Source organism: Cetorhinus maximus, chromosome 26, assembly GCF_964194155.1.
Source record: "Cetorhinus maximus chromosome 26, sCetMax3.hap1.1, whole genome shotgun sequence".
NCBI classification, from domain to species: Eukaryota; Metazoa; Chordata; class Chondrichthyes; order Lamniformes; family Cetorhinidae; genus Cetorhinus; species Cetorhinus maximus.
The window spans coordinates 39,143,579-39,162,637 of NC_135904.1; the positions used below are offsets into that span (position 1 = coordinate 39,143,579).

A 19,059-nucleotide genomic window follows, 5' to 3' on the forward strand; every position below is an offset into this window, starting at 1 on the left:
CCTGAGGCCACTTAACCCAAAGAGAGTTCCTCTTTGTTTGGCGACATCACCTGCTGTTGTTTGTAGCAAATAGCATCTGTCTGCAAACTATACTGTACCGTATATAAAGACAGTTCGACAGTTCATCAGCTTGTTGTGCTGTTTTTTCCTATTATTTAAATTTGTCTTGGTTTACACATTCATAATGTACAAGGAACGTCCTTTGCCCTGGGTTGCCAGTCACAGTGATGTTACTGCTTCAGGACAAAATTACAGTCACTTGGGGAAAAGGGGGATTAAGTAAGGAAAACCAGCACAGACTCGTTACGGGAAAATTGTGTTTAACTAATGTGCTTGAGTTTTTGATAAGGTAACAGAGAGGGTAAATGAGGGCAAGGCTGTTGATGTGTCGTCCATGGACTTCCAAAAGTCATTTGATAATGTGCCGCACAACAGACTTGGAATAAAGTTGAGGCTTATGAATAAAAGGAACAGTAGGAACATGGATACAAAATTAGCTGAGTGACAGGAAACAGAGTGCTGATTAATGGATGTGTTTTCGGACTTGAGGAAGGCTAAAAGCGGAGTTCCCCAGGGGTCAATGTTAGGACCCCTGCTCTTCCTCCTATGCATTAATGACCTCGATTTTGTTGTACAGGGAAGACTTTCAAAATTTGTTGAAGACAAGAAGCTTGCAGCACATGTGAGCAGCAAGTTAATCTGTTGATTACCACTGAAACCTAAGTGACTATGTTGAATAGTCTCTGAGAGGTTGTGTATGTAAGTGGTCAGCACTGGCATCCTGTGCAAGTGTTAAAAGCAATAGGAGTTACTTTATGAGTGTTAAAAATCTTCTCCACAAATTAAACTATTATCTGCACTTGGGGTGTTGTCCCCTTGAATAGTAAACATGAGCACAACCTTTCCGTTTGAAGATTTTAAGTTCATTTTGTGTTTTTCCAACAGAAGGGTATGAACGCTCTCCATTACACAGCACTACATGGCTGGGTGAATGTGTCAGAGCTGCTGATTGAAGCTGAAATAAACCTGGATGCAGTTAACCATGTGAGTCTAACAAGTTGTATCTGTAAGGAATTGAGTTCCTTCAAGGGACCAAATTCTGACTTAGTGAGATTAAAGTCTATTCCAGTCAAATTTCAGTGGAGTTTGCCCGGCTAGCGTTCTTCACCCCCACGCACTCCCCGCACACAACCCGACACATCTTGACCTCGGTATGGGGCCATATTTAGTGCCTTTCCCAGATACAACACTATATTAATTGTGTAATGTGAGGGTATTAAGGAATATGGAACCATAGGAAACTTGTGGTGTAGAAAGTGGCCATTCAGCCCATCATGTCTGCATTGGCCAAAAAAAAAAGAGAAAAAAAGAAAGCAGCGGCTCATTATCCCACTTTCCAGTACCTGGTAGGTAGTCTTGCAGGTTACAGTACTTCAGGTGCCGATCCCAGTACCTTTTAAATGAGTTGAGTGTTTTAATGTCAACTACCAATTCAGGCAGTGAATTCCAGATGCTCACCACCCTCTAGTTTTTCCTCATTTCCCATCTAATCCTTCTAAAAATCACCTTAAATCTATGCCCCCGGCACTACAGCACTCAGCTAGGGGGAAACAGGTCTTTCCTGTCTACCCTATCTAGGCCCCTTATAATTTTGTACTCCGCAATTAAATCACCCCTCAGCCTCCTCTGTTCTAGGGAAAACAACCCCAGCCAATCCAATCTTTCCTGATAACTGCAATTTTCCAGCCCTGGCACATTCCTGTAAATCTCCTCTGTCCTCTCTCTGGAGCAATTATATCCCTCCTGTAATGTGGTGACCAGAACTGTAGACAAAATTCCAGCTGTGGCCTAACCAGCGTTTTATACAGTTCCATCATTACATCCCTGCTTATGTATTCAGTACCTCATCAATTAAAGGAAAACATTCCAAATGCTTTCTTTACCACCTTATCCACCTGTCCTGCCACTTTCAGAGACCTGTGGACATGCACTCCAAGGTCTCTCACCCCCTCAGCCCCTCTCAATATCCTCCTGTTTGTTGAGTATTCCCTTGCTTTACATGACCTCCACAAATGTGTTACCTATATGCAGTAAAGGAAGGTAAATGGAGTTAAGGTATAGATCAGCCTTAATCTGATTGAATTGAGAATCAGACTTAAGAGGCTGAATGACTTCCTGTTTCGCCAATGCGAGGTCCAGGGTTATTTTACCCCACAGGAAGCAGATCAAGGTGTTGATCAGATTCAAGGGGATTAAATTAATAATTATTCCAATGATGCTCTCCACTAATAGAGAGAAGAGAGATGCAGCAAGGGGCTGGTAGAGAGATGTGTGCCCATGCACACTCCTGCCCTGTTACATTTCAGACAGCCTATGGGGGGGGATGCATTGGAGCTGCAGTTCTCACCACTTCAACTCCACTGAGGAACTTCTGCATTCTTATTTCCATTATATTAAATTTTAGATGCAAAGTCTTGTTTGCTGCTATGTTACACAATGGAAGGGAAAGGGGTTGGAGTTTTATTTTAGTTCGACAGGAGCCAGCTGGAAAAGCTGTGATGGGGCCGCAGGAGTGATTGTCATGAGCACTTTAGATTTCAACTTCTGTTCTCTTCCTGAATGTGAGTCATTCCATTCCTGTGAAACAGAGCAATATTAATTAAAGTCAGCATCAAATCAGGCAAAGATATAATGCAAATCTCTTTGCATACTGTGTCTTCAAATGCTCCCAGGAACTTGGGCTAGTGCCCAGCTTACTGTACTGTGCTGGCCATTTTCCTGGGCACCTTGGACTATTTTTGATAGAATAAATAAGAAGAAACTGTTTCCAGTGGCAGGAAGATCAGCAACCAGAGGACAGGGATTTCAGATAATTGACAAAAGAACCAGAAGGAGAGATGAAGATAAAAAAGAATTGCATTGCCTGAAAGGATGGTGGAAGCAGACTCAGTAGTAATTTTCCAATGGAAATTAGATAAATACATGAAAGGAGAAATTTGCAGGGCTCTGGGGTAAGAATAGGGGAGTGGGAGAGTTGGCATGGTGAGCTGAATGGCCTCCTATTGTGCTGTGTCATTCTGGGATTGGATTGCCTGGCTTACTGTGCTGCATTCATGGTTCAAGAGCATTCCTCGTTTCCACTTTTCCCTGCTGCTTGTGGATGCTTTCTACGTTCTATTCCACCTCTGGTGGAGGCTTTTATCATGCAGCTGAATTATTGGAGCAGTTCCCAGTAGCTGCAATGTACGGAGGCCTTGATCTGGTTACTTCAAAGTCTGAGACTGGAAATGTGGAGCATTCTGCCAGAGAGTCAGAATTAGTTGAACCTTTGAAGGGCGAAAGACATCTTTTCGGGAATTAAAACGTGGGCCAGAATCTTGGGGTCGGCGAGCGGGGGCAGGCCCTGCTTGCTGACGTGTAAAATGACACGCGGTGACATCAGGTGTGCATCCCGACGTCACCGCGCATCATTCAGATCCTCAGTTCGGTGGGCGCGCAGCAGAGTTAGCTGTGTGCCTGCTGACCTGTCAAAGGCCTGTTAAGGCCATTTAAAGCCTAATTAAAGTAATGAATTGAGCTGTCCGTCCAACCTTAAGGTTAGCAACAGGCAAAGAGCCCAGGCAGCTTTTGCATTTATCATGAAACCTCATCCACGGGCGGGATGAGGTTTCACGAAGGGTTTATTAATAAAAAAATGTATTTAATTTAAGTTCATTGACATGCCCCAGCTCATGTGACACTGTCTTTTTTTCTTTATTAAAATGTTTTAAAAATCACATAGCTGCGCTCTTTGGCGCATGCGATTCAGACACTCCCCCTGCCCGCACAGGGAGTGCTTAGCGCTTCCAGGTGCACATCAAGCTGGGGGGCCTTAGGCCTTCATTGGCCCGCCCACGCAAAATGGCAGCGTCATGGGCAGTGATTGGCTGCGCGCCCGCTCCTGCCCAATCCCCCCAACGGAGAGAAAATTCTCTCCAAAGAATGGGATTGCAAAAATCAAGAAGCGCTACAATTAGTGAAGTGTAGAGCAGATTCAGTGGTCTTACTGCCTACTCCCATATCTATTATGATCTGGCTGGTTGCGGTTACAACTCCAGTGCAGTTAAGGGAAACTCCAGCCTCCCTTCCTGAATTATGCTGTTGTACCCATGGCTTATGTCTGGAATGTTTAAGTGAAGAGTAGAAAGATAGATTGTTGGACTTCCTTCATTCTTCAAGTAACTTACATCCTCTACATCACATGATCCCACCGAATCGTTCCTGAGGCTCTGCAGATATGTTGATTTAGGAGCCAAGCTGTTCCAGTACAGCTACAACACTAGTATCTACCCGGCTATGTCTAAAATTGCCCAAGTATGTCCTGTATACGAAAAGCAGAACAAATCCAACCTGGCCAATTACCGCCCCATCAGTCTACTCTCCATCATCTGTAAAGTAATGGAAGGGTCATCGACAGTGCTATCAAGCGGCACTTGCTTAGTGTCAGGACTCACTGGGGATAGTGCGCTGCAATATCAAGCCCCAGTGTTCTCCAAGCTGCAACAAATGCGAAAAGTTTGATCAACCCACCTAATTGTTTAATTTAGGTTAACAGAATACGAGCACCAGGCTTGTAAACTTAACAAGTAAATAACTGTTTATTGAACAAATTGTCTTTAACCAGTGGCAAAAGGAAGAAATATGAACTGCTAATTTCTAACTCTATAACCTAAACTCTATCTTAAATCCCTATACACACACCCACACATACAAGACACATAAAAACGTGGATTTTACGGGTGGGATAAAACAGTTCAATAGCACCAATTCTGGAGCACAGGATTCAGTTGGTTGATTTTGATCGATGTCTTCCAAATTCCTTTCAGTTCTTGTTGGTGACACAAGGTGCTCTTCCCAATACTTCCAGTCTTTAGTTCACTGGTTGAGTACTTGCCTTTCAATGTCTCCAACGGTGATTTTCCACTTTGCCTCTTGACAGGGGTTTTCAGAGAGAGAGAGAGAGCAGGTTATAGAGATATGAGGAGAAAAAGCCAGCTAGCTATTATTGTAGAATAACTGGAATCTTATACACACAAGAGCAAGAGGTTTTAGGCCTTTTCTCTTTTCAGGTTAGGAGCTTTTCTTTCTCTGCTTCACTGCTCTCACACAAATCCTGGTCACCTGGTCAGGAGCCAATTAAAATGTTGTTGCCAGGCAGTTCCCTGTTAGGCGGGTACCTCCTCGGCACCATCCTGTCTTTCATGCCACACTCTGTTCCAGGACACCAACATTGTATATATCCTCACACTGTTCCAGTAGACATGTCTTCCAAACTGCAGCCATTGTAATTTTAATCCACAGTCCAACAGAAATAAAAAAGATATGTTCTTTACACTTAGCAAACTGCTCACTGACGCCCAGTTTGGGTTCCGCCAGGGCCACTCAGCTCCCGACCTCATTACAGCCTTGGTTCAAACATGGACTAAAGAGCTGAACTCCTGAGGTGAGGTTCCCTTGACATCAAGGCCGCATTTGATCGAGTGTGGCATCAAGGAAGCCTAGCAAAACTGGAGTCAATGAGAATCAGGGGGAAAACTTTCCACTGGTTGGAGTCATACCTAGCACAAAGGAAGATGGTTGTGGGAGGTCAGTCATCTCAGTTCCCGGACATCACTGCAGGAGTTCCTCAGGGTAGTGTCCTCGTTCCAGCCATCTTCAGCTGCTTCATCAATGACCTTCCTTCCATCACAAGGTCAGAAGTGGAGATGTTCACTGATGATTGCACAATGTTCAGCACCATTCGTGACTCCTCAGATACTGAAGCAGTCCATGTCCAAATGCAGCAAGACCTGGACAATACCCAGGCTTGGGCTGACAAGTGGCAAATAACATTCGTGCCACACGAGTTCCAGGCAATGACCATCTAAACATCGCCCCTTGACGTTCAATCGCATTACCATCACTGAATCACTATCAACATCCTGGGGGTTAGCATTGACCAGAACCTGAACTGGACTATTCATATAAATACTGTTGGCTACAAGTCCAGGTCAGAGGCTAGAAATCCTGTGGTGATTAACTCACCTCCTGACTTCCCAAAGCCTGTCCACCACCTACAAGGCACAAGTCAGGAGTGTGATGGAATTCTCTCCACTTGCCTGGATGAGTGCAGCTCCCACAACACTCAAGAAGCTTGACACCATCCAGGACAAAGCAGCCTCCTTGATTAGCACCACATCCACAAACATTCACTCCTTCCACCGCCGACGCACAGTGGCAGCAGTGTGTACCATCTACAAGATGCACTGCAGGAATTCACCAAGGCTCCTTACACAGCACCTTCCAAGCCCACGACCACTATCATCGAAAGGGCAAGGGCAACAGATAGATGGGAACACCACCACCTGGAAGTTCCCCTCCAAGCCACTCACAATCCTGACTTGGAAATATATCGCCATTCCTTCACTGTTGCTGGGTCAAAATCCTGGAACTCCCTTTCTAACAGCACTGTGGGTGTACCTACATCACAGGGGCTGCAGCGGTTCAAGAAGGCAGCTTACCACCACCTTCTCGAGGGCAACTAGGATGGGCAATAAACGCTGTCCCAGCCAACGAAGCCCACACCCCATGAATTAATTTTTAAAAAAGACAAATTAATCAGTTTCAGATTTTGCTTCAGGTCGAAGCAAATACGGATGAAAGGCGCTGGTCCTGGGATAGTGAAGTGTGATGGGAACAGGGAACAACATTGAGGTGACATTTGCATGTAGTCTGAAGCTGGTGTTAGTTGCACAGTGTGTGGAACATGCATGTGATGCAAATAATAAAGCTGACTTTATAAGATGGGGAATCTAGAAACATCTGCAGGCTTATTTGAAATCAGAATTTAACCTAAACTGCCTCTGAATTTATTCAGACTGAGAATATAGTTTTGAAATATAGAGTTGAGACAGTGAGACGGCCAAAACCTGCTTGGGTGCCAATGTAGTCAACAGAAATGAGAAAGGGATGCAATGTACAATGGGCGTCCAACACAATAGTGCCCATTTTACTCGATTGCCCAAAGTCAAAACAATCCACAAGAGTTGGAATAATGTCACCGGATAATCATATCATCATAGGGTAAAACAGTGATCAGAGCCCCGAAATCAACACAGGGTAAAACAGTGACCAGAGCATCGAAATTAACACAGGATAAAACAGTGATCAGAGCCCCGAAATCAACACAGGGTAAAACAGTGACCAGAGCATCGAAATCAACACAGGGTAAAACAGTGATCAGAGCATCGAAAACAACACAGGGTAAAACAGTGATCAGAGCCCCGAAAACAACACAGGGTAAAACAGTGATCAGAGCTCAGAATTCAACACGGTAAAAGAGCGATCGGAGCCTGCAAATTAGCATACAATAAAACAGTGATCCGTGCCCAGAATTCAACACATAGAAACTAGGAGCAGGAGTTCGGCCACTCTGCCATTCATTATGATCATGGCTGATCCTCTACTCAACGCCATATTTCCGCTTTCTCTTCATAGCCCTTGATCCCCCTAATATCCAAAAAAATTATCAATTTTTTTCTTGAATATACCCAGTGCCTCAGCCTTCACAGCCTTCTGTGGTAGAGATTCCCACAGGCTGACCACCCTCTGAGTGAAACTTTTTCCTCATCTCAATCCTAAATGGCCCGCCCCGTATCTTGAGAATGCGGCCCCTGGTTCTAGACTCCCCAGCCAGGGAAAAGATCCTCCCTGCACCCAGTCTGTCTAGCCCTGTTAGAATTTTATATGTTTCAATCAGAACTCCTCTCCACACATGACAGTCCTGCCATCTCCAGTATCAGCCAAGTGAACCTTCGCTGCACTCCCTCTGTGGCAAGTATATCCTTTCTTAGGTAGGGAGACCAAAACTGCACACAATACTCCAGGCGTGGTCTCTCCAAGTATAAGCCTTGTATAACTGCAGTAAGACATACCTATTTCTGAAGTCAAATCCTCTTACAATGAAGGCCAACATACCATTTGCCTTCCTAATTGCTTGCTGCACCTGCCTATTACTTTCATTGACTGGTGTACAGGACACCCAGATCCCTTTGTACATCCACAATTCCCAATATATCACCATTTAAATAATACTCTGCCTTTCTGTTTTTCACACTGAAGCATATAACTTCACATTTATCCACGTTATACTGCATCTGCCATGTGTTTGCCCACACACACAACTTGTCTAAATCGCCCTGAAGCCTCCTTGCATCCTCCCCACAACTCACAACCCCACCCAGCTTTGTGTCATCAACAAACTTGGAAATATTGCATTTGGTTTCCTCATCGAAGTCATTTCTATGTATCGTGAATAGCTGGGGCCCAAGCACTGATCCCTGTGGTACACCACTAGTACTGCATGCCATCCAGAAAAAGACCCATTCATTCCCACTCTGTTTCTGGTCTATTAACCAATTCTCTATCCATGCCAGTATATTACCCCCAATCCCATGTGCTTTAATTTTGCCCACTAGCCTCTTATTTGGGACTTTATCAAAAGCTTTCTTGAAATATAAATACACCACATCCACTGGTTCTCCCTTATCTATTCTACTAGTTACACGCTCAAAAAACTCCAGTAGATTAGTTAAGCATGATTTACCTGTCATAAACCCTTGCTGACTTTGTCTAATCCCGCTAATACTTTCCAAGTGTTCTGTTACCATGTCTTTTATAATAAACTCTAGCATTTCCCCATTACTGATGTTATTCTAACTGGTCTGTAATTCTCTGTTTTTTCTCTCCCTCCTTTTTTAAATAGTGGGGTTACATTTGCCACCCTCCAATCTGTAGGAACTGCTCCAAAGTCTATAGTATTTTGGAAGATGACCACCAATGCATCCGATATTTCACACAGTGTAAAACAGTGATCAGAACAATCAAAGCCCAGAATTCACCACACGATAAACAAGTCGTCAGAGCCCGGAATTCAACCCAGGGTAAAACAGTGATCAGAGCCAGAAATCAACACAGGGTAAAACAGTGATCAGAGCCAGAAATCAACACAGGGTAAAACAGTGATCAGAGCCAGAAATCAACCCAGGGTAAAACAGTGATCAGAGCCAGAAATCAACCCAGGGTAAAACAGTGATCGGAGCCCCGAAATCAACCCAGGGTAAAACAGTGATCAGAGCCCCGAAATCAACACAGGGTAAAACAGTGATCAGAGCCAGAAATCAACACAGTGTAAAACAGTGATAAGAGCCAGAAATCAACACTGGGTAAAACAGTGATCATTGCCCATAATTCAACACAGTGTAAAGCAGTGATCAGAGCCCCAAAATCAACACTGGGAAAAACAGTGATCAGAGCCCCGAAATCAACACACGGTAAAACAGTGATCAGAGCCCTGAAATCAACACACGGTAAAACAGTGATCAGAGCATCGAAATCAACACAGGGTAAAACAGTGATCAGAGCATCGATATCAACGCAGGGTACAACAGTGATCAGAGCATCGAAATCAACACAGGGTAAAACAGTGATCAGAGCATCGATATCAACGCAGGGTAAAACAGTGATCAGAGCATCGATATCAACGCAGGGTACAACAGTGATCAGAGCATCGAAATCAACACAGGGTAAAACAGTGATCAGTGCCCTGAAATCAACACAGGGTAAAAGAGTGATCAGTGCCCTGAAATCAACACAGGGTAAAACAGTGATCAGTGCCCCGAAATCAACACAGGGTAAAACAGTGATCAGAGCATCGAAATCAACACAGGGTAAAACAGTGATCAGAGCCCCGAAATCAACACAGGGCAAAACAGTGATCAGAGCATCGAAAACAACACAGGGTAAAACAGTGATCAGAGCATCGAAATCAACACAGGGTAAAACAGTGATCAGAGCATCGAAAACAACACAGGGTAAAACAGTGATCAGAGCCCCGAAATCAACACAGGGTAAAACAGTGATCAGAGCCCCGAAATCAACACAGGGCAAAACAGTGATCAGAGCATCGAAAACAACACAGGGTAAAACAGTGATCAGAGCATCGAAATCAACACAGGGTAAAACAGTGATCAGAGCATCGAAAACAACACAGGGTAAAACAGTGATCAGAGCATCGAAATCAACACAGGGTAAAACAGTGATCAGAGCCCTGAAATCAACACTGGGTAAAACAGTGATCAGAGCATCGAAAACAACACAGGGTAAAACAGTGATCAGAGCATCGAAATCAACACAGGGTAAAACAGTGATCAGAGCATCGAAATCAACACAGGGTAAAACTGATCAGAGCATCGAAATCAACAGACAGTAAAGCAGTATAAAGCAGACCAGTTTGAATGCGTGGTTAAATAGGGACTCCGCCAATATCATCACATGGTAAAACAGCGATCTGACCTCCGTTATTGACACACCATAAAACAGTGGCTAAACCCGACTTTCACACACAGTGAAACAGTGACCGACCCGTTATCAACACACGGTAAAACTGCGATCAGAACCGATATCAACACACGGTAAAACTGCGATCAGAACCGATATCAACACACGGTAAAACTGCGATCAGAACCGATATCAACACACGGTAAAACTGCGATCAGAACCGATATCAACACACGGTAAAACTGCGATCAGAACCGATATCAACACACGGTAAAACTGCGATCAGAACCGATATCAACACACGGTAAAACTGCGATCAGAACCGATATCAACACACGGTAAAACTGCGATCAGAACCGATATCAACACACGGTAAAACTGCGATCAGAACCGATATCAACACACGGTAAAACTGCGATCAGAACCGATATCAACACACGGTAAAACTGCGATCAGAACCGATATCAACACACGGTAAAACTGCGATCAGAACCGATATCAACACACGGTAAAACTGCGATCAGAACCGATATCAACACATGGTAAAACTGCAATCAGTCTCCCTGATACCATCGCATGTTAGTACAGTGACCCACTGGAAATCAATACACAGTAAGACAGCGATCAGACCTCCACTATCAACACGGTGAAACAGTACTGCCCGATATCAACCCGCAGTAAAAAAGTGACCAGACCCAGTATCGAAGCACAGCAAAACAGTGACTGAACCTGGTTTCATAGGAAGAACATGTTCTTTGCACATAAATTTGCTGTTTATTGTGATATGATATATGATTTGGCCAGAGTGGACTGGGAACAGCTACTTTTAGGTAAATCTGCATCAGAGCAGTGGGACTCATTCAAGAAGGAAATAGGGAGAGTACAGGGCCAACATATTCCAGTAAAGATAAAGGATGGGACCAACAAATCCAGGGAACCCTGGATGTCGAGGGATGTACGGGGTTGGATAAAGAGAAAAAGGGAGGCTTATGGCAGATATTGAGGGCTCAAAACAGCAGAAGCCCGAAAGGAGAATAGAATGTGTAGGGGGGAACTTAAAAAGGAAATCAGGAGAGCAAAAAGGGGGCATGAAAAAACATTGGCAGGTAAAATAAAGGAAAATCCAAAGTTATTTTACCACGACCATCACCCTCTGCTTCCTGCCACTCAGCCAATTCTGGATCCAATTTGCCAAATTGCCTTGGATCCCATGGGCTCTTACCTTCGTTATCAGTCTCCATGTGGGACCTTATCAAAAGCCTTGCTGAAGTCCAAGTAGAGTAAGAGGATAACTAGGGAAAGAGTAGGGCCCATTAAGGACCATAGTGGTAATTTGTGTGTGGAGCCGGAAGACGTAGGTAGGGTTCTAAATGAATACTTTGTGTCGGTGTTCACAAGTGAGAGGGACGACGTGGGTATGGAAATCAGGCAGACGAACTGTGATATAATTAAAGAAATTAGCATAGAAAGGGAGGAGGTTCTAAGTAGTCTGGCAGGCTTAAAAGTAGCTAAATCTCCAGGCCCGGATGAAATGTATCCCAGGCTGTTGAGTGAGGCAAGGGAGGAGATAGCAGGGGCGCTGGCAATAATTTTCAATACCTCTCTGGCCACAGGAGAGGTGCCAGAGAAATGGATGACAGCCAATGTGGTACCGTTATTCAAGAAGGGAGGAAGGGATAAACCAGGGAACTACAGGCCAGTCAGTGGCAGGGAAACTATTGGAAGCAATTCTGATGGACAGAATTAATCTACACTTGGAGAGGCAGGGATTAATCAAGGACAGTCAGCATAGTTTTGTTAAGGGGATGTCATGTCTGACCAATTTGATTGAATTTTTTGAAGAGGTGACCAGGTGTGTAGATGGGGGCAATGCATTTGACGTAGTCTACTTGGACTTAGAACGATAGAACACTACAGCACAGAAAACAGGCCATTCGGCCCTTCTAGTCTGTGCCAAAATATTATTCCACTAGTCTCATTGACCTGCACCTAGTCCATAACCCTCCAGATCTCTCCCATCCATGTATCTATCTAATTTATTCTTAAAACTTAAGAGTGAGCCTGCATTTACCACGTCAGATGGTAGCTCGTTCCACACTCTCACCACTCTGAGTGAAGAAGTTCCCCCTAATGTTCCCTCTAAACCTTTCCCCTTTCACCCTAAACCCATGTCCTCTCGTGTTTATTTCTCCTAATCTAAGTGGAAAGAGCCTACTCGCATTTACTCTGTCTATACCCCTCATAATTTTGTAAACTTCTATCAAATCTCCCCTCATTCTTCTACGCTCCAAGGAATAAAGTCCTAACCTGTTTAATCTTTCCCTGTAACTCAACTCCTTAAGACCCAGCAACATCCTAGTAAATCTTCTCTGCACTCTCTCAATCTTACTGATATCCTTCCTGTAGTTAGGCGACCAGAACTGCACACAATACTCCAAAGTTGGCCTCACCAATGTCTTATACAACCTCACCATAACATTCCAACTCCTATACTCAATACTTTGATTTATGAAGGCCAGTATGCCAAAAGCTTTCTTCACAACCTTGTCTACCTGTGACGCCACTTTCAGGGAATTATGTATCTGAACTCCCAGATCCCTTTGTTCCTCTGCACTCCTCAGTGCCCTACCATTTACTGTGAATGACCTACCTTGGTTTGACCTTCCAAAATGTAACACCTCACACTTTTCTGCATTAAATTCCATCTGCCATTTTCTGGCCCATTTTTCCAGTTGGTCCAGATCTCTCTGCAAGCTTTGAAAGCCTTCCTCGCTGTCCACAACGCCTCCAATCTTAGTGTCATCAGCAAACTTGCTGATCCAATTCACCACATTATCATCCAAATCATTGATATAGACAACAAACAACAATGGTCCCAGTACAGATCCCTGAGGCACACCACTAGTCACAGACCTCCAGTCTGAGAAGCAATCATCCACTACCACTCTCTGTCTTCTCCCACACAGCCAATTTCGAATCCAGTTTACAACCTCTCCATGGATACCAAGTGTCTGAACCTTCTGAACTAACTTCCCATGTGGGACCTTGTCAAAGGCCTTACTAAAGTCCATGTAGACAACATCCACATCCTTTCCTTCATCTACTTTCTTGGTAACCTCCTCGAAAAACTCTACAAGGTTCGTTAAACACGACCTACCACGCACAAAGCCATGCTGACTATCCTTAATCAGCCCTTGGCTGTCCAAATAATTATATATCCGATCTCTCAGAACACCTTCCAATAATTTACCTACTACTGACGTCAGGCCCGCTGGCCTGTAATTACCTGGTTTACTTTTGGAGCCTTTTTTAAACAACGGAACAACATGAGCTACCCTTCAATCCTCCGACACCTCACCCGTGGCTAAGGACATTTTAAATATTTCTGCCAGGGCCCCTGCAATTTCTACACTAGTCTCCCTCAGGGTCCGAGGGAATATCATGTCAGGCCCGGGGGATTTATCTACCTTTATTCGCTGTAAGGCAGCAAGCACCTCCTCCTCTTTAATCTCTATATGTTCCATGACATTACTGCTTGTTTCCCTTCCTTCCTTATACACTATGCCAGTTTCCTGAGTAAATACTGATGCAAAAAAACTGTTTAAGACCTCCCCCATCTCGTGAGGCTCCACACATAGACGACCACTCTGATCTTCAAGGGGACCAATTGTGTCCCTTACTATCCTTTTACTCTTAATATACTTGTAGAAACCCTTCGGGTTTACCTTCACATTATCTGCCAAAGCAACCTCATGTCTTTTTGCCTTCCTGATTTCCTTTTTTAGTATTTTCTTACATTTTCTATACTCTACAAGTACCTCATATGCTTCTTGTTGCCTATACCTGCTATACACCTCTCTCTTCTTCTTAACCAGATCGCCAATATCCCTTGAAAACCAAGGTTCCCTATGCCTGTTAACTTTGCCTTTAATCCTGACAGGAACATGCAAACTCTGCACTCTCAAAATTTCGCCTTTGAATGCCTTCCACTTACTGAACACATCCTTGCCAGAAAACAACTTATCCCAATCCACTCTTCCTAGATCCTTTCTCATTTCCACAAAATTGGCCTTTCTCCAATTTAGAATCTCAACTCGAGGACCAGACCTATCCTTATCCATAATTAGCTTAAAACTAATGACATTGTGGTTACTGGACCCAAAATGTTCGCCTACACATATTCTGTCACCTGACCTGTCTGGTTCCCTAATAGTAGATCAAGTATTGCATCCTCTCTCATTGGTACCTCTATATATTGATTTAGAAAACTTTCCTGAACACATTTGACAAACTCCAGGCCATCCAGCCCTTTTACAGTATGGGAGTCCCAGTCAATATGTGGAAAGTTAAAATCTCCTACTATCACAACTTTCTGTTTCTTACATCGGTCTGCTATCTCTCTACAGATTTGCTCCTCCAATTCTCTCTGACTATTGGGCGGTCTATAATACAACCCTATTAGTGTGGTCACGCCTTTCCCATTCCTCAGCTCCACCCGTATGGCCTCTGTAGACGAGCCCTCCGGGCTGTCCTGCTTACGCACAGCTGTGATATTTTCCCTGACTAGTAATGCCACGCCTCCCCTTTTCATCCCTCCCCCTCTATCACGTCTGAAACAACGGAACCCCGGAACATTGAGCTGCCAGTCCTACCCCTCCTGCAACCAAGTCTCACTAATAGCAATAATGTCGTAATCCCACATGCCAATCCACGCCCTAAGCTCATCTGCCTTTCCGACAATACTCCTTGCATTGAAATAGATGCACCTGAGAACATTTCTATTACGTATGGACCCTTGATTTCTGTCTATACATGCATTCCTTGCTTGACCTTTATCCCCCTCCACCTCACCATCTGCTCTAACACTCTGGTTCCCCTCCCCCTGCAAATCTAGTTTAAACGCCCCGGAGCAGCAGTAGCAAACCTACCTGCAAGGATGTTAGTCCCCCTCCAGGTCAGGTGCAAACCGTCCCGTCGGAACAGGTCCCACCTTCCCTGGAACAGAGCCCAATTGTCAAGAAACATGAAGCCCTCCCTCCTGCACCATCTCCTTAGCCACGTATTTAGCTGTATTATCCTCCTATTTCTAGCCTCACTAGCACGTGGCATGGGTATCACTCCTGAGATCGTAACCCTGGAGGTCCTGTCCTTCAACTTTGCACCTAACTCCCTAAACTCTCTGCAGGACCTCCTCCTCCTTCCTATCCATGTCATTGATCCCTACATGGACCATGACATCTGGCTGCTCACCCTTCCTCCTGACAATACTGAGAACTCGATCCGAGATATCGCGGACCCTGGCACCAGGGAGGCAACAGACCATCCGGGATTCTCGATCTCTCCCACAGAACCTCCTATCTGTCCCCCTAACTATCGAATCCCCTATCACTACTGCTCTCCTCTTTTCCCTCCCTCCTTTCTGAGCTGAGGGTCCAGCCTCGGTGCCAGAGACGCGACCACTACAACTTGTCCCTGGTAGGTCGTCCCCACCAACAGTATCCAAAACGGTATACCTATTGTTGATGGGAACGGCCACAGGGATGCTCTGCTCTTTCTGTCTATTCCCCTTCCCTCTCCTGACATTCACCCAGCTGCCTGCCTTCAGCAGGGCATTTGATAAGGTCCCGCATGGGAGACTGATAACGAAGGTAAGAGCCCGTGGGATCCACAGCAATTTGGATCCAGAATTGGCTGAGTGGCAGGAAGCAGAGGGTGATGGTCGAGGGGTGTTTTTGTGAATGGATGCCTGTGTCCAGTGAGGTTCCACAGGGATTGGTGTTGGGTCCCTTGCTGTTTGTGGTATATGTAGACTGTTTAGACTTGAATGTAGGAGGGTTGATCAATAAGGTCGTGGATGACACGAAAATTGGTTGGGGGGTAAGTAGTGAGGAGGATAGCCTTAGATTACAGGAGGATATAGACAGGCTGGTCAGATGGGCTGATCAGTGGCAAATGGAATTTATTCCGGATAAGTGTAAGGTGATAAACTTGGGCAGGACAAACAAGGCACGGGAATGCACGATGAATGGTAGGACCCTGGGAAGTACCGAGGATCAGTGGGACCTCGGTGTGCATGTCCACCGGTCCCTTAAGGTAGCGGGACAGGTAGATAAGGTGGTTAAGAAGGCATATGGGATACTTGCCTTTATTAGCTGAGGCATAGAATATAAGGGCAGGGAGGTTATGCTGTAACTGTATAAAACGCTGGTTAGGCCACAGCTAGAGTATTGCATGCAGTTCTGGAATCCGCATTATAGGAAGGATGTGATTGCACTAGAGAGAGTGCAGAGGAGATGTACCAGGATGTTGCCTGGGCTGGAGAGTTTTATTTATGAGGAGAGATTGGATAGACGGGTTATTTTCCCTGGAGCAGAGGAGATTTACCAGGATGTTGCCTGGGCTGGAGAGTTTTAGTTATGAGGAGAGATTGGATAGACTGGGGTTATTTTCCTTGGAGCAGAGGAAATTGAGGGGGGACATGATTGAGGTGTATAAAATTATGAGGGGCATAGATAGGGTAGACAGGAAGGAACTTTTCTCCTTGGTGGAGGGATCAATAACCAGGGGGCATAGATTTAAGGTAAGGGGCAGGAGGTTTAGAGGGAATGTGAGGAAGAATTTTTTCACCCAGAGGGTGGTGGGAATCTGGAACTCACTGCCTGAAAGAGTGGTAGAAGCAGATACCCTCATAACATTTAAGAAGTATTTGGATGTGCACTTGCGATGCCATGGCATATAAGGCGATGGGCCTAATGATGGAAAATGGGATTAGAATCGTTTGGTATTTGTTTGACCGGTGCAGACTAGATGGGCCGAAGGGCCTTTTTCTGTGCTGTCGACCTCTATGACTCTATTTATTACTGATTGCTGCTGAGTATTAGAAAGAATCAAATAACCACTGTCAAAAAGCTGTGTACTTGTTAAGAAGCTGGTTGAATTCAGTGAACGTTTTTTGCTGATATTTGAATAGCAATTTGCTTCAAGTGATATCAGTAATCTTTCACAATGCTTGTCCTGATTACTGTCAATTTCCTCCCTGTCTTTTCCAGCAAGGGGCCAGTCCAATACACCTGGCAGTGCTGCACAATAATGAGTCCATTGTTAAGCTGCTAATCGATGCAGAATGTGAGCTGGATATTGTTGATCACGTAAGAATTTATTCCACATGAGTCCTTGGGATTATTAGCTTGTGCTTGAATATACTACTGGAATACTTGTGTCAAATTTCCTCATTTTAACAAACATGTTTACCTAAGAGAAAAATATAACACGAGTATGTAAATCATGTGTAGTAACATCAGCATTACGGTAGGAGAGTCTGGGGGTCTGCTGCTGGATCAGAAAGCCACATGTGATGAATTCAGATCGCATCATGCTGTTCTATGAAGCTGATTTTAATAAAGCTGGGAATAGGTGGACTGGCATCAGAAAACTGACAAGAGAACTCTCTGGATTGTTGTCAAAAACCCAACTAATGTCCCTCAGGCAGGAATCTGTCATGCCAACCAGGTCCCCGTTACAACAGGTGACACCACTCCCACATTTCCTGGAGACTCTTAATGCCCTCAGGGTAAGAAGGGATGGGCATTAATACTGCTTAACCACTGTCACCCACATTCCAGGAACAAATTTATAAAAATAGTAATATTTTCATCCCTTTTTGTCAATTTTAAAGATTAGATGAGATTAATTTCATAACTCCCCTGAACTTCAAAAATGCAAATTTAAGCTTTTAAAGGTGGTCATTGTTGGATAATTCCCCTGTTCCAATTTTCAGGGCTTAGTGCTTTTGTCCGACAATTAGATATAAGTTGATTCATTCACCTGAAGGTATTTGGATGGTGTACTAATATTTGTAAACCAGGGTAGATTTCTCATTATGCTGGTAAAACAGCAATGATCCCATACTGCAAATGGAACAAAATCAAGATGAATATAATAGAATCGTTAAATAGTTACAACACAGAGGAAAGCTACTCCCCCAAATTTTCTCCCGTAGCCCATGTAATTTTTTTTTCTTCAGATAATTAACCAATTCTCTTTTGAAAGCCATGATTGAATCTGCCTTCCCCACACTCTCAGGCAGTGTATTCCAGATCCTAACACTCGCTACATAAAAAAGTTTTACTTCATGCCGCTGTTGCTTCCTTAAATCAGTGCCCTCTGGTTCTCGATCCTTTCACCAGTGGGAACAGTTTCTCCCTACCTACTCTTACCTGAACCCTCATGATTTTGAACACCTCTATCAAACCTGCTCTTAATTTTCTCATCTCCAAGGAGAATAGCTCCAGCTTCTCTGATCTATCTTCATAACTGAAGTTTTTCATCCTGGGAACTATTCTTATGAACCTTTTCAGCACCCTCTCTTATGCCTTCACATCCTTCCTAAAGTGTGGTGCCCTGAACTGGGCACACAACTCCAGCTGAGGCTAAGCTGGTGTTTTATACATGTTTAACATAACCTCTTAACAGTTCATAAGTCATATTGGACTCAAAATGTTAACTCTGTGGATAGGATTTCCTGGTCGCCGACGCGTAAAATGATGCGGGATGACATCAGACGGAACTCCCGACTTAAGGCCATTGACAAAGTAATTAAAGTACTTAATGGACCTGCCCGTCCAACCTTAAGATTGGCGGGCAGGCCGGGAGCCCTGGTGGGCATTGGAAAGAGCATCAAACCTCATCCACGGGTGGGATGAG

At 44.4% G+C, this 19,059-nt stretch overlaps 1 protein-coding gene across 1 annotated transcript in view; it reads left to right on the forward strand.

The window, feature by feature from the left end:
* Positions 1-19,059, forward strand: part of ankdd1a (ankyrin repeat and death domain containing 1A) — a 205,709-nt gene that overhangs the window by 81,760 nt on the left and 104,890 nt on the right. The window contains exons 9-10 of the mRNA XM_078530501.1: positions 946-1,044; positions 17,406-17,504. Of these exons, the coding sequence (XP_078386627.1) occupies positions 946-1,044; positions 17,406-17,504 (198 nt within the window). The remainder of the gene's footprint in view (positions 1-945; positions 1,045-17,405; positions 17,505-19,059) is intronic.